Here is a 14009-nt window from a genome sequence, read left to right as displayed (position 1 = left end):
CCAAGACTCCGTCTCTTAAAAAATAAAATAAAATAAGCCTGTCTCAGTGCCCCTGGCTGGGGTGTTGTCATACTTACACCAGCAGAGGTGGCTGGTAAACCCCAACAATATTCAGAGGGCTACTTGCCTAGTGAAGTTTCTTGAAATAATGTAGCAGATTCATGATGCCTCTGACACTCAGGAAACAATATTGAGGAGCCCCTCATCTCTGGGCCCCCAACACCAAAAAGGAGGCTCAGCTCCCTACTGGACTTTTTTGAAGACATGTGTCTCACTTGGACATTCTATTTGGTCCTTTATATCAGCTAACCCACAAATCAGCATTTTTTGAGCAGAGCCCAAACCAATAGCAATGAATGTTCTCTTTGTCCCCTAGATCCTACATTGCAATCTGGCGACAAATCATATGGTCTGCCTGAGGCAAGAAACTGCAGTGGCTGGCAATCTGACCTGCTGCCCTAGCTGTCATCCCTGTCCACGTGCTATGAAAACAAACTCATGTGGTGTGGCTGCTCTTGAACCATTTTGCTGTACCTATTGCTGTCAATGGTAGCCCCCAAACATGGACTCCACCTTGTACATGCACAGACACACAAACTGGCACAGCTTTTTTGCAATCTGATGGATACAAATTCATATGCATCTCCTCTCTGCTGTGCAGCCTTGGGTCACACCATGTGTGACTATCAAGGCTGCAGCTACTCAGAGACATAGTCAATGTGTATTTTTTTTTTTTTTTTGTGAGACGGAGTTTTGCTCTTGTCACACAGGCTGGAGTGTAATGGCGTCTTGTCTCACTGCAACCTCTGCCTCCTAGTTCAAGCGATTCTCCTGCCTCAGCCTCTTGAGTAGCTGGGACTACAGGCATGCACCACCATGCCTGGCTAATTTTTATATTTTAGGTAGAGATGGGGTTTCACCATGTTGGTCTGGCTGGTCTCGAACCCCTGACCTCAGGTGATCCACCCACCTTGGCCTCCCAAAGTGCTGGGATTATAGGCGTGAGTCACCGCACCCAGCCAGTCCATGTATCTTAACCAACCCATGAGCCACAAAACCCAAACCGGAGTGACTTGTGACTTTTGGGTTATATGTTTGTACAAGGGGGAGACAGAGCCATGAACTTTCTCTCCACTTCGGATTAGTGCTGCTTTCTGGCTTATCTATTGTCCACTTGTCAATGGCATCCGAGATTCTCAGGTCAGTATAAACTGTATGCATCATGAAGGGTAACGGATTGGCTTTAGACTACATCCTGGATGAATAAAATACAATCCTCTGCTCTCGCCACCGTAGGTATTCACAGTTGGCTATGTCTGGGCTCCTGGAAGGCACAAATGAGCCAATACTGCTAGCTGGCCTCTTCTTGCTACTTGGAATCCTGTTGATATTCACCTTAATTAAATGTTGTATGAGACAAATTGAATGGGTTTGGTCCTACCCTGTTGACTGGATTAAGCAGGTGTTGAAATCTTATTCTTGATGCTGGAGGTGTAGCCTGGTGGGAGGTGACTGGATCATGGCGGCAAAGTTCTAAGAAATGGTTTAACCATTTACCCCTTGGTTCTGTATAGTGAGTGAGTTCTCATGAGAGCTGGCTGTTTAAAAGTGTGTAGCATCTCTCTGGTCTCTCAATCCTGCTCCTGTCATGGAAGAGGCCTCTGCTTTCCCTTCCACCATGAGTAAAAGCTCCCTCAAGCCTCCCCAGAAGTGGATGCCAGTGCCGTGCTTCCTGTATGGCCGGCAGGAACTGTGGCCAATCAAACCTGTTTATAGATTACCCCGTCTCAGGTATTTCTTTAGAGCAGTTTGAGAACAGACTAATACAATAGTGGTACAATTTACTTAGCTGTTTAGTGTGACTTTGGCTTATTTAAGTGGAGATAGTGAATAGGTAGTGATATAGTTTGGCTGTGTCCCCACCCAAATCTCATCTTGAACTGTAATCCCCATGTATGGAGGAGGGACCTGGTGGGAGGTGATTGGATCATGGGGGCAGATTTCCCGCATGCTGTTATGATAGTGAGTTCTCACAAGCTGATGGTTTAACGGTGTGTGGTACTGCCCCCCTCGTGCTCTCTCTCTCTCTCTGCTGTCACCATGTGAGATGTGCCTTGCTACTCCTTTGCCTTCCACCATAATTCTAAGTTTCCTGAGGCCTCCCCAGCCATGTGGAACTGTGAGTCAGTTAAACCTGCTTTCTTTATAAACTACCCAGTCTCAAGTAGTTAGTATCCTTATAGCAATGTGAGAAAGAACTAATGCAGATACTTAGATATATGTGTCTAGAATTCAGAAAAAAAAAAGGCAGAAGCAAAAGAGATAAATTCTAAAGTTAAAAAGAGAGTAAGTAGAGATGAACTAAGACCCTAGGATATGTCTACATTTAAAAGTTGAGAAGATATTTCACAACCATGTGAATAAAACTAACACTACTGTACATTTAAAAATGAGTAAGATGATAATTTGTATGGTATGTTTACCACAAAACAAAACAAAACAAAACAAAAAAAAACTCAAGTGAAAAAAAAAAAGTCAGGAAATGTTGGTGAATACGATAAAAGAAACTGAAAAACCAGTAAATAGAAAAACCAGGATTTTTTTTGGGGGGGGGACAGTTTTGCTCTGTTTTGCCGAGGCTGGAGTGCAGTAGTGCCATCTCAGCTCACGGCAGCCTCTGCCTCCCAAGTTCAAGCAATTCTCCCGTCTCAGTCTCTCGAGTAGCTGGGACTACAGGCGTGCGCCACCACACCTGGCTAATTTTGTATTTTTAGTAGAGAAGGGGTTTCACCATGTCAGCCAGGCTAAGTCTCGCACTCCTGACCTCAAATGATCCACCTGCCTCAGCCTCCCAAAGTGCTGAGATTACAGGTGTGAGCCACTGCATTCAGGTTTTTTGTTTTTTGTTTTTTTTTGAGACAGGGTTTTGCTCTTGTTGCCCAAGCTGGAGTGCCATGGTGTGATCTTGACTCACTGCAACCTCTGCCACCCAGGTTTAAGTGATTCTCCTGCCTCAGCCTCCCAAGTGGCTAGGATTACAGGTGACTGCCACCACGCCTGGCTAATTTTTATATTCTTACAAACTTATTTGGTTTCACTATGTTGACCAGGCTGGTCTCGAACTCCTAACCTCAGGTGATCTGCCCACCTTGGCCTCCCAAACTGTTGGGATTACAGGCCTGAGCCACCACACCTGGCTGCAGAAAATGTGTTTTAAAGAATAGAAAAATCAATGTGTCAAATGCTGCTGAGAAATGGAGTAAATAGAAGACTGATCATGATTCATCAGATTTGACAACATGGGGTTGGCGTATTGATAAGAACTGTTTCACTGGAGTAACGGGAGTTCAAGCAGGATTGGAGTAGTTCAAGAAAGAAAGGTGGGTGTTAAGGGGGAGATGACATGAATTAGATAACTTTTTCTGGGAATTTTTGCTATAAAGGGTACAAAAATGGAATGGTAGGGCCTGGAAAGGCTTTAAAATGGGAGATTAAAAATGGGAGGTATATATGCAAGTGAGAACAAGCCAATAGAGCAAAAATGACTCAGGAATGCAGGGTCTTTTTAAATCTAATTTGAGACAGGGTCTCTCACTCTGTGTTCAGGCTGGAGTGCAGTGGCACAATCACGGCTCACTGCAGCCTCAACTTCCTGGGCTCAAGCGGTTTCCCCACGTCAGCCTCCCAAATAGCTTGGACTACAGGTGCACACTACCATGTCCAGCTAATTTTTTAAAAGTTTTCTGGATGAGGTCTCCCTATGTTGCCTAGGCTGGTCTCGAACTGCTGGGCTCAAGTGTTCCTCCTGCCTCAGCCTTCCAAAGTGCTGGGATTATAGGCTGAGCCACCATACCTGGCAGAAGTATTTTTAGAAGGGATGGCTACTGATCACAACTAGGCAGAATGGCTAACGGGTAGAGATGGTTCATATCCTAATAGGAAGGAAGAAAATTAGTTGGATAGAGAACATGTTGATAGATTTGGAGTAAGAAAGTTCTATTGTTTTCATTTTCTCATAGAAAAAAGGAAACAAAGTGAGAGGATAGAATAAAGAGAATACTTGCTGGGGGAGGTTAAGTGTGAACTGCTGTGGGCCTTTGATTTTCAGGGCCATAAATTTAAAGTAAAAAGAGTCAGTAGATATAGATGCAAGCAGCTAGAGCAACTGGAGATAAACAGGAGTTTTCAGATCAGAAGGACAATAATTTAGGGGATGTGAAAGGACAATGATGCCTATGCTAAAGAAGAAAGTGAGGGTGATTAAATTATAGATAAGGGATAGATGATAGAATCAATTGTCTAAAAAACCTAGTGGGGTCAAAGAATTGTTGGTAGAGGCATAGTCAATACAGTAACCTATAAAGAGGGGTGATGCTAGAAATTGAGACTTTGGAGTTGATGACAAGATCTAAAGCAGTGTTCTTCAAAACTGTAAGTTAAGTCCCATTAGTATGTCATGAAACCACTTTGGTGGATTGGTTTCTTAAATTAACATTAACCCTGCTGAACATTACAGTCCTCTAGAGGACCTTAAAAACAAACAAAACTACCATCCTGTCATTCTCAGCCATATGGAAGGAAGTGAAATAAGTGAGGAACAGAAAATTAAACACTGCATGTTCTCACTCATGTATAAGCTAAAAAAAGATCTCACAGAAGTAAAAAGTAGAATAGGGGATACTAGAGGCTGGGAAGGATTGGGAAAGGGAGGGACAGGGAGCGATTTGCTGAAGGATACAAAATGATAGCTAGATAGGAGGAAGAAGTTTCTAGTGTTCTCTGCCACTGCAGGATGACTCTAGTTAATATATAGCTTCAAACGTCTAGGAGGAGGATTCTGAATGTTCTCAACACAAAATGATAAATGTTTGAGATGATGGATATGCTAATTACAATGATCAGATTACTATACATTGTATGTATTGAAACATCACTACGTACCTCATAAATATGTACATTCTATGTCAGTTTTTTTAAAGGCTAAAAATTTTAAAAAGACCACACTTCAACTGCAGAATTTCTGATGTATTTGGTCTAGTGTAGAGGTTCAGACTTCAGTTTTTCATTAAAATTCTCCAGATACAATCTGCAGGTATGGTCCATAACCATTGGCCCAAGAAGATACTGACATAAAAAGGCTGATGATAGAATTAATGGTAGATAGTAAACCACTTGCTAAAATCTTCTATGGATTGGGGAAAGAAGAATGAGATCACTTGTATGATGAATTACAGTAAGGTAGGGTAACAGGTGTCATAGTTTAATAGGAGTTAATACGCTCAACAAAGAGCATTTCCAAGTGAGAAGGGCGTATATTCACACATACACACATTTAACCGTTTTGTGGATAGAAAACAAAAATAAACTTTGACTTTATTTGTTACTATTTTGAACTGGAAATAAAAGTCAGTTAAGAAAGGTGCCTGGCACCTATGTTCAGGGATTTACCCATATCCCACCATGATAAAGTTTAATTTGAATAAATTTTATTTAATTTTAGACTTAAGAATATCGGTAATATAAAATTATAAAAACCTTATTTGTAAGAAGGAGAAAATAAATTGACTAGAAAGTTTATTGGCAAATCTAGGTCAAGCTCCATAATTTAAAATTATTTGAAACAAAATTAAAAACATCTATAAAAGGTCAGAACATTAAGATAAAATTGTTTTTTAAAAAATACCATGGTTATAAAAACAACAATTTGGCAGGTTATACATTTTTAAATTATAGAAAACATTAAAAATAAAATATCTAACAAAATGTCTTGCTGTTGCTTTGGGGGAAAAGGTGGGGCCAAATATTTTTTATTTACATATATTTATTGAAAGATTTCCATATGGTACTGCAAACAGTCCCATGTCTCTTATATTTTGCTATAATACATGAATTCACACAAAGGAGTTGGGATACATAAAATTACAAAGGTGGTAGAAAAGCAAACCAGCCCATATCCAAATACACCCTAAAAAGGGCATAATTCAGATATATAAGGCATATTAGTTTTAGAAAAAGAGCACTGCCCACCCCCAGGTGTACACACACACACACACACACACACACACTCCACTTTATTTAACCACAAGAGGGAACAAAATACATCATAAGTAACTGATCTTTCACTTTCCTATGTTAGTTTTTACGTTTTCAATCACAACAAAATATGTTAAGAGGATTTTTTTCAAATGTCTATGGTTCAAACACGATTAATTTTTGTAGCTGACATTCCATTTTGTACTTCTGTTGTTTCATTAATATAGGTATACGCCTAAAGTCTTTAAAATTACAACTTTGAAAATTAATTGTAAAAAGCTTTTTCCATGTATATGCCACAGTTCGGTGTTAAAATGCCATTCTGGAAAACTGGTAAATTACAACACACAGGTTTAGAAGAAAAAGAGTAGTATCACTGAATATATATTGTAATTTAACAAAATATTTCACTGCATTTACCCCATGTACTTTTTTTCGAGATGGAGTCTCGCTCCGTCACCCAGGCTGGAATGCAATGGTGCGATCTTGGCTCACCATAACCTCCGCCTCCTGGGTTCAAGTGATTCTCCTGCCTCAGCCTCCTGAGTAGCTGGGATTACAGGTGCCTGCCACCATGCTTGGCTAATTTTTGTATTTTTAGTAGAGACAGGGTTTCACCATGTTGGCCAGGCTGGTCTTGAACTCCTGACCTCAGGTGATCCGCCCACCTTGGCCTCCCAAACTGCTGGGATTACAGGCGTAAGCCACCACGCCTGGCCTACCCCATATACTTTTATACTTTGAAATCTTAGATTAATAAACTGAGGAATTTTATTTACTATAAAAATGTCCCAAATTTCTGTTCTACTGCTTTATACAAAACTCTGCATAAAGCTTTTAGTTTGATTGTGATAGAATTTATGTTACATAAACAGCCATATGATGATAGTTAAAACAATATTTTACATAGTATATAAAGGTATCTTTCTCATCATAGTTCTTCTAGTTGGCAATAACACATTATATATAGTAATCATTATTTTACCAAGATCTCTGCTATTATAAGACTAGACCTGAATACATTCCCATTGACAACAGTAAATCTATGAATAATTTTAAGAAGGAAAAGTTAAACATGACAGCACAGCATTGAAGTTGATAATTCTTTGTGAATACATTAAGATATGGGTTAAACATAGGTATGAAAACTAAAAACAAGTACTGTAAGAATATTTACCTACATATGTCATGGCTTATTAAGAAACAAATTATTAAAGCATGTGAATAATACATTATATCAATTCACAGTAGAAACATACTTTGAGTAATTTCATTCAGGAATAAAAATATAGTATAACATGAGTTAGGCACTATTAATACATATTCTTGTTCTGTCATATATATGAAAATATACATGTATAGTTCTTTTAAACCGAACTTTTTAACATAAATATTCACTGATTTAAATACAAGTTGACAGAGGTAGAATTTGTGTCCATGTTCATGATTTTCAAAAACAAGTACTTCAAATATTTCACTACTGTTCTGTTCTTTTGAAAATCCACGAGAACTCATTGAAAGCCATTATTCTGAAAGGAGGAAAATTGAAAAGCGGGTTAAGAGAAAAATGATAAAGTTATTCAATATATTCATAAAAAACTGAAATTTAATGTTTTAAATAAAATTATGGACTCTAATAAAACTCTGTGCCCAAATCCAGTTATATTTAAGAAGTACTGTTCTACTTCTTAAAGTTCAAATACAGTTTTATTCATTGTACTTTATTTTATTCATTTACTTATTTATTTAGAGACCGGGTCTTGCTGTGTTGCCCAGGCTGGAGTGCAGTGGTGTGATCATAGTTCACTGCAGTCTTGATCTCCTGTGTTCAAGTGATCCTTTTGCTTCCGCCTCCAGAGTAGAGGGGGCTACAGGTGCACATCACCATGCCCAGCTCAGTTTTTTGGTATTAAGTAGAGATGAAGTCTTACTATGTTGTTCAGGATAGTCTCAAACTCCTAAGCTCAAGTGATCCTCGCACTGTGGCCTCCCAAAATGCTGGGATTACAGGTGTGAGCTACCCTACCCTGCCTGGTTTATACTTTTGTTTAAAAAAGTGATTTTTGTTTCCTTATTAACATATCTCTGTATTTTATGTTTCCTCAGTGCATCTGTGTGATGTGACATTGCATTATAATAAGACATACAGGCTGAGCACAGTGGCTCATGCCTGTAATTCCAGCACTTTGGGAGGCTGAGGCAGGATCACTTGAACCCAGGAGTTCAGGACCAGTCTGGACAACACAGTAAGACCCATATCTATAAAAAAATTACAAACATTAGCTGGGTGCGGTGCACACACGTGTAGTCCCGGCTACTCAGGATGCCAAGGTGGGAGACTGCAGAGCCTAGGAGTTCAAGGTTGCAGTGAGCTCTGATGGCGCATTGCACCACTCCAGTCTCGGCAACAGAGGGATACCTTGTCTCTTAAAAAAAAAAAAAAACAATAAAACAGAAATATGTTCCATAATGATATTTTGGTTAAATACAGACTGCATAAAAGACTGTGGTCCCATAAGATTATAATAGAAATGAAAATTTCTGTTTAACTATAAAACAGTCTCAGGCAGGTCCTTCAGGAAGTATTCCAGAAGAAGGCACTGTTATCACGGGAGATGACAGTTCCGTAAGGTTACTGCCCCCGAATATCTTTCAGTGGGACACAATGTAGAGACAGGAAGCAGTGATAGTGATGATCCTGACTCTATGTGGGCTTAGGATAATGTGTGTGTTTGCATCATTGCTTTTAGCAAACAACTTTAAAAAGTAAAACAAAAATTAATTTTATAAATAGAAAAAAGTTTATAGAATAAGAATATAAAAAAAAATTTCTGTACAGCTATGAAATATGTTTGTGTTTTTTGTGTGTGTGTGTGTGTAGAGACAAGGTCTTGCTCTGTCGCCCAGGCTGGAGTGCAGTGGCACAATCTCAGCTCACTGCAACCTCCATCTCCAGGTTGTTTTTTTTTTGAGACGGAGTTTCGCTCTTGTTACCCAGGCTGGAGTGCAATGGCGCAATCTTGGCTCACCGCAACCTGTGCCTCCTGGGTTCAGGCAATTCTCCTGCCTCAGCCTCCTGAGTAGCTGGGATTACAGGCATGCGCCACCATGCCCAGCTAATTTTTTGTATTTTTAGTAGAGACGGGGTTTCACCATGTTGACCAGGATGGTCTCGATCTCTTGACCTTGTGATCCACCCGCCTCGGCCTCCCAAAGTGCTGGGATTACAGGCTTGAGCCACCGCGCCCGGCTTGTGTTTTAAGCTAAGTATCACTATGAAAGGGTCAAAAAGTTTTAAAAAAAGTTTATAAAGGAAAAAAGTTATAGTAAGCTAAGGTTAATTTATTGTTGAAGAAAATTTAAAAAATAAATTCAGTATAGCTAAGCGTACAGTGTTTATAAAGTCTATAGCAGTGAACAGTAATGTCCTAAGCCGTCATATTCACTCACCACTTACTCACTGACTCACCCAGAGCAACTTCCAGTCCTGCAAGCTCCATTTGTGGTAAGTTCCCTATATAGGAGTATCATTTGTTATCTTTTAAACTGTGTTTTTACGGTACATTTTCTGTATTTAGATGCACAAATACCATTGTGTTACAACAGCCTACAGTATTCAGTACAGTAACACGCTGTACAGATTTATAGCCTAGGAGCAAGAGGCTATACCATATAGCCTGGGTATGCAGTAGGCTATATACCATCTTTGTTTGTATAAGTACATATACTCTATGACATTTGCACAATGGTATCACCTAAACAAATTTCTCAGAACATATCCCATGTTGTTAAGCAATGCATGACTATATATATTGGGTCTCTGCCCCTGTTTCGTGGCACACAGCTCCTTGTAATCTCCAGAGTGTTAAGTGTGTCTTTTGCAAGTTAATGAGATGACTGGTGGCTAGGGACCTCTAGATAGCTTCAGGAATGGGGGCTGGTCATCAGAAAGACCAATGCCTGACTAGAGAATTGGGCTGTTCAATTCTCACACCACAACCACCAGGGAAAGGAGAGGGGCTGAAGGTTGTGTTGATCACCAATGACTAATAATTTGATTGATCATGCTTACTTGGTGACACCTGCATAAAACCTCCAAAAACTGGGTTCGGGAACCTTCCAGATAGCTTAACACTTGGTGATGCTTGGAGGGTGGTGTGCCTTGGGAGGGCACAGAAGCTTTGAGCTGCTTCCCTGACAATTTGCCCTACGCATCCCCTCCATTTGCCTGTTAATCTGTACCCTTTGTAATAGCCTTTTCAATAATCAGGTAAATGTAAAATGTTTCTCTGAGTTCTGTGAGCTGTTCTAGCAAATTAATAGAATGTGATGAGGGGGTTGTGGAAACCTCTTCAGTCAGAAGCACAAATCACAACTTGGGCTTGCGATTAGCATCAAGGGGAAGGGATCTGTGTGACTGAACTCTTAATCTGTGGGATCTGACGGTTATCTCCATGCAGATAATGTCGGAATTTAGTTAAATGTTGAAATTGAGATCAATTGGTGTCTGCTGGAGAATCTGGTGTCTGAAGTGGTGCTGAGTGGTGTATGAGAATCAGAAAAACACTTCTGGTTTTTCCTGTCTCAAATAGCATGTATTAGACATGATGGTCAAAAAAGAAAGAATAAAAGTTGGATTGTATATTTTAACTATCAGAGAAACACTAATTTGAGATGCCATTTTATAGTTGAGCAATTCTTTTTTTTTCCCCAAGCAATTCATTTCTGAGTGCTTAGGGAAATCCCTTAAAATTAGTTTTGGTGACAATATTCAGAATACATGAGTGGAAATGGATTAGTAAATAACAATCTCATTAATATACTTCAAAAATTAATTATAAATTATTACAAAGTTATAAATTATGAGTTTGTTAATGGTTATAAAACTTTTCTACTCTGCATGGAGTAGAATCATTGTAATTTTCAAAAATGGAAAATAACAAGTGTTGGTGAGGATGTGAAGAATGGGAACCCTCATGCATTGCTGGTGAAAATGTAAAATGGTACAGCATGTGGAAAACAGTTTGGCAGTTCCTCAAAAAGTCTGACAGAATTGCCATATGACCTAGCAGTTCTAGTCTTAGGTATATACCGAAAGATTTGAAAATAAGGACTAAAACAGATATTTGCACAACAATGCTTACAGCAGCATTATTCACAATAACCAGATGGTAGAAACAACCCAGGTGTCTTGATGAAAGGATTTTTAAAATGTGGCATATCCTACGATATGGATGAACCTGGAAAATATTACGCTAAGTGCAATAAGCCAGACACAAAAGAACAAATGATTTCACCTATATGAAAATCGAAAATAGGCTAATTCATAGAGATCAGAAAGGTAGATTTGAAGTTACTAGGAACTGGGAGGGTGAGGCCTGGGGATTAGAGAGTTATTGTTTAATGGGTACAGAATTTCTGTTTGGGGAGATAAAAAAAAAATCTTAGAATTAGACAGTGGTGATGGGTGTGGTGGTGTGCCTGTAGTCCCAGTTTCAGGAGGCTGAGGCAGGAGGACTGCTTGAGCCCAGGAATTTGAGGTTTCAGTGAGCTATGATCATGCCACATCCTTACAGGCTGGGTGACAGAGTGAGACCCTGGCTCTAAAAAAGATAAAATGCAATAAAAAACAAAAGCAGTGTCTAATTCATCACAGCTTCAGGGATTGCTGGAATCTACGTTCTATATCAGCAGTTCTTAAAGTGTGGTCTGGGGGTCCCTGGGAGCCCCCAATACTCTTTCAGGGACTCTACAAGGTCAAGCCTATTTTCATAAAACCAAGGAATTTTTTGCCTTTCACTCTTATTTTCTCACAGGTCTAGAGTTGAGTTTTTCCAGAGCTACATGATGTGAAGAGACAGGAAGTAAATATTTTAGATTTGTGGGCCACAGGGTCTATTGCAACTACTCAAGTCTGCCACTGCAGAAAAGCAGTCTTCGACAATCTGTTAACAAATGGGCGTGGCTGTGTGCCAATAAGGCGTAATTTACACAAATAGGCAGTGGTATGGATTTGGCTTGCAGATCCTAGTTTACCAACCAACCCTGATCTAAACTGCAGCTGTAAATCAAACATGAGAAAATGCCTGTCACACTCTTCCAAGGCTTTGTAACAAGAAGGTGAACCACCACTTGATCACATTAAAACAACACAGCAACTGAAGGACACAGTGACTACAGTGAACACTGAGAAGTGGTCCTCAAAGTGAAAGAGAAAAATAAATGCCTTAATCAAACACAAAAGCAAAAAGCAGAGCAATCAGGAATCATTTAAACCTAGGCCCTACAAACATGAGGGCATCAGTATGTTAAAGAATAGCACATAACTAATATTCACAATGAGGATTCTGAGTCAGAGGAAATGTTTAATTATCTTCCATATATTTCTATTAAAAGAAGCAAAGAAATGCATCAATTTAATTTAAACAAGACTGGCATACTATTTGTCAATGAGAATGCATTTTTCACAGTTACTACCTGTCAAAGCCTGAATCTGAGTCATGTTTCTTTCCCATTCATTCCCATCTTCAGTGAATTAGCACAACCCTTTGACCTTTCCTCAGTCAAATGCGTCCTAGCTCTTTACAACTACTTTGGAAAACAGTTTTGCCATATCTACTAGATCTTGAACATACATATATCCAGTGATCCATCCATTTCACTTCTTTCTCCCTCATTATTCCCCTACAACCTGCCCTTCCTGCCAGGTTGGGACTACTGTGCCATGTGCACTCCTGTTTCTACGCTTTGTCTATACTTTTACTACCTATTTCTTGTAGCTTGAATTTGGCCTTTCATCAAATAATACCCTGTGATAGCTCATATTGTCATTTAACATTATGCTGTAGATGTCTTCTCTTTTTAAATTTGGGTATAATTTACATGCAATAAAACACATGGACTAGCCTATAGTCCCAGCTACTCAAGAGGCTGAGGTGGGAGGACTGCTTGAGCCCACGAGTTTGAGGCCAGCCCAGGCAAGATAGTGAGAACCCTGTCTTTTTTTTTGGTGGGGGGAGATAGGGGCTTGCTTACTCATGCAGACTGGAGTGTAATCATAGCTCACTGCAGCCTCAAGCTTCTGAGCTCAAGCCATCCTCCTGCCTCCGTATCTGCCCTATCCCCCGGCCAGTAGCTGATAGCTGGGACTAGAGGTGTGTGCCAGAATGCGTGGATAATTTTTGTATTTCTTGTAGAGATGGGGGTCTCACTATGTTGCCCAGGCTTGTTTCAAGGCTCAGGTGATCCTCCAGCCTCAGCTTCCAAAAGTGCTGGGATAACAGGTGTAGGCCACTGTGTCTGGCCAAGACCCGATGTCTTAAAAAAAAATGCATACACTGTAAATGGTCAGTTTTATGAATTTTTACAATTGTATATAACCCACATAACTACTATCACCAAGATATAGAACTTTTCCATTACTCCAGGAAGTTCTCCTGAATGTCTTTTCAGGCAATCTTCCATTTCCTGATGTAGAAAACTACTTTCTGAATTTTTACAACCACAGATTAGTTTTGCCTGTCCTTGGTGTTACATACATACCTTTCTGATAATTACACACTGATATGTTCAGGAGAATGTGAAGGAGACCTCAGAGTAGAACTAAGGGGTGGTGTAGGAAGACCGTGTCGACGCATCTCTTGTATTGCTCGTTCTCTGTTAGTAAAGATCAAACAAGAGAGATACATGGAAGCATCAGGAAAAATCAAAAAGTGGTATACAAATATAAGAGTTATTAGCTAATTTGTTATAAATTACTTAATTAGTATTACTATTAAACTTGAATCCTATGTCTTTGTACAATTTTTAAGTAGTGGACAAAAGATTTCAATTAAAAGAATATGTACTATAAGAGATTGTTCAAAGTAATTATGTTATAACCATGTCAGAATAGCAGGCTGTCATTAAAATAATACCTTAGAAGCAAAATGCTTACTATATATGTGGTATATATACACATATATATATATATATAT

The 14009-nt window shown here is 39.4% G+C and overlaps 1 protein-coding gene across 5 annotated transcripts in view; it reads right to left on the bottom strand.

Moving 5' to 3' along the window:
* Positions 1 to 5539: 5539 nt before the first annotated feature.
* Positions 5540 to 14009, bottom strand: part of CEP135 (centrosomal protein 135) — a 79204-nt gene continuing 70734 nt past the window's right edge. For 3 of the 5 annotated variants that reach the window (XM_032274261.1, XM_032274263.1, XM_032274264.1), the window contains 2 exons: positions 13576 to 13689; positions 5559 to 7562 (listed from right to left, as the gene is read on the bottom strand). In XM_032274261.1, the coding sequence (XP_032130152.1) occupies positions 13587 to 13689 (103 nt within the window). In that variant the 3' untranslated portion in view covers positions 5559 to 7562; positions 13576 to 13586. Of the gene's footprint in view, positions 7563 to 13575; positions 13690 to 14009 lie in introns of all 5 variants that reach the window. The other 2 variants (XM_032274262.1, XM_032274266.1) reach the window with 1 other exon arrangement.

This window comes from Sapajus apella, unplaced genomic scaffold (assembly GCF_009761245.1).
Source record: "Sapajus apella isolate SASKATOON/1434 unplaced genomic scaffold, GSC_monkey_1.0 scaffold5, whole genome shotgun sequence".
NCBI lineage: Eukaryota > Metazoa > Chordata > Mammalia > Primates > Cebidae > Sapajus > Sapajus apella.
The sequence above is the reverse complement of the archived record's forward strand: the minus strand, read 5'-3'. Positions and strand labels throughout refer to the sequence as shown.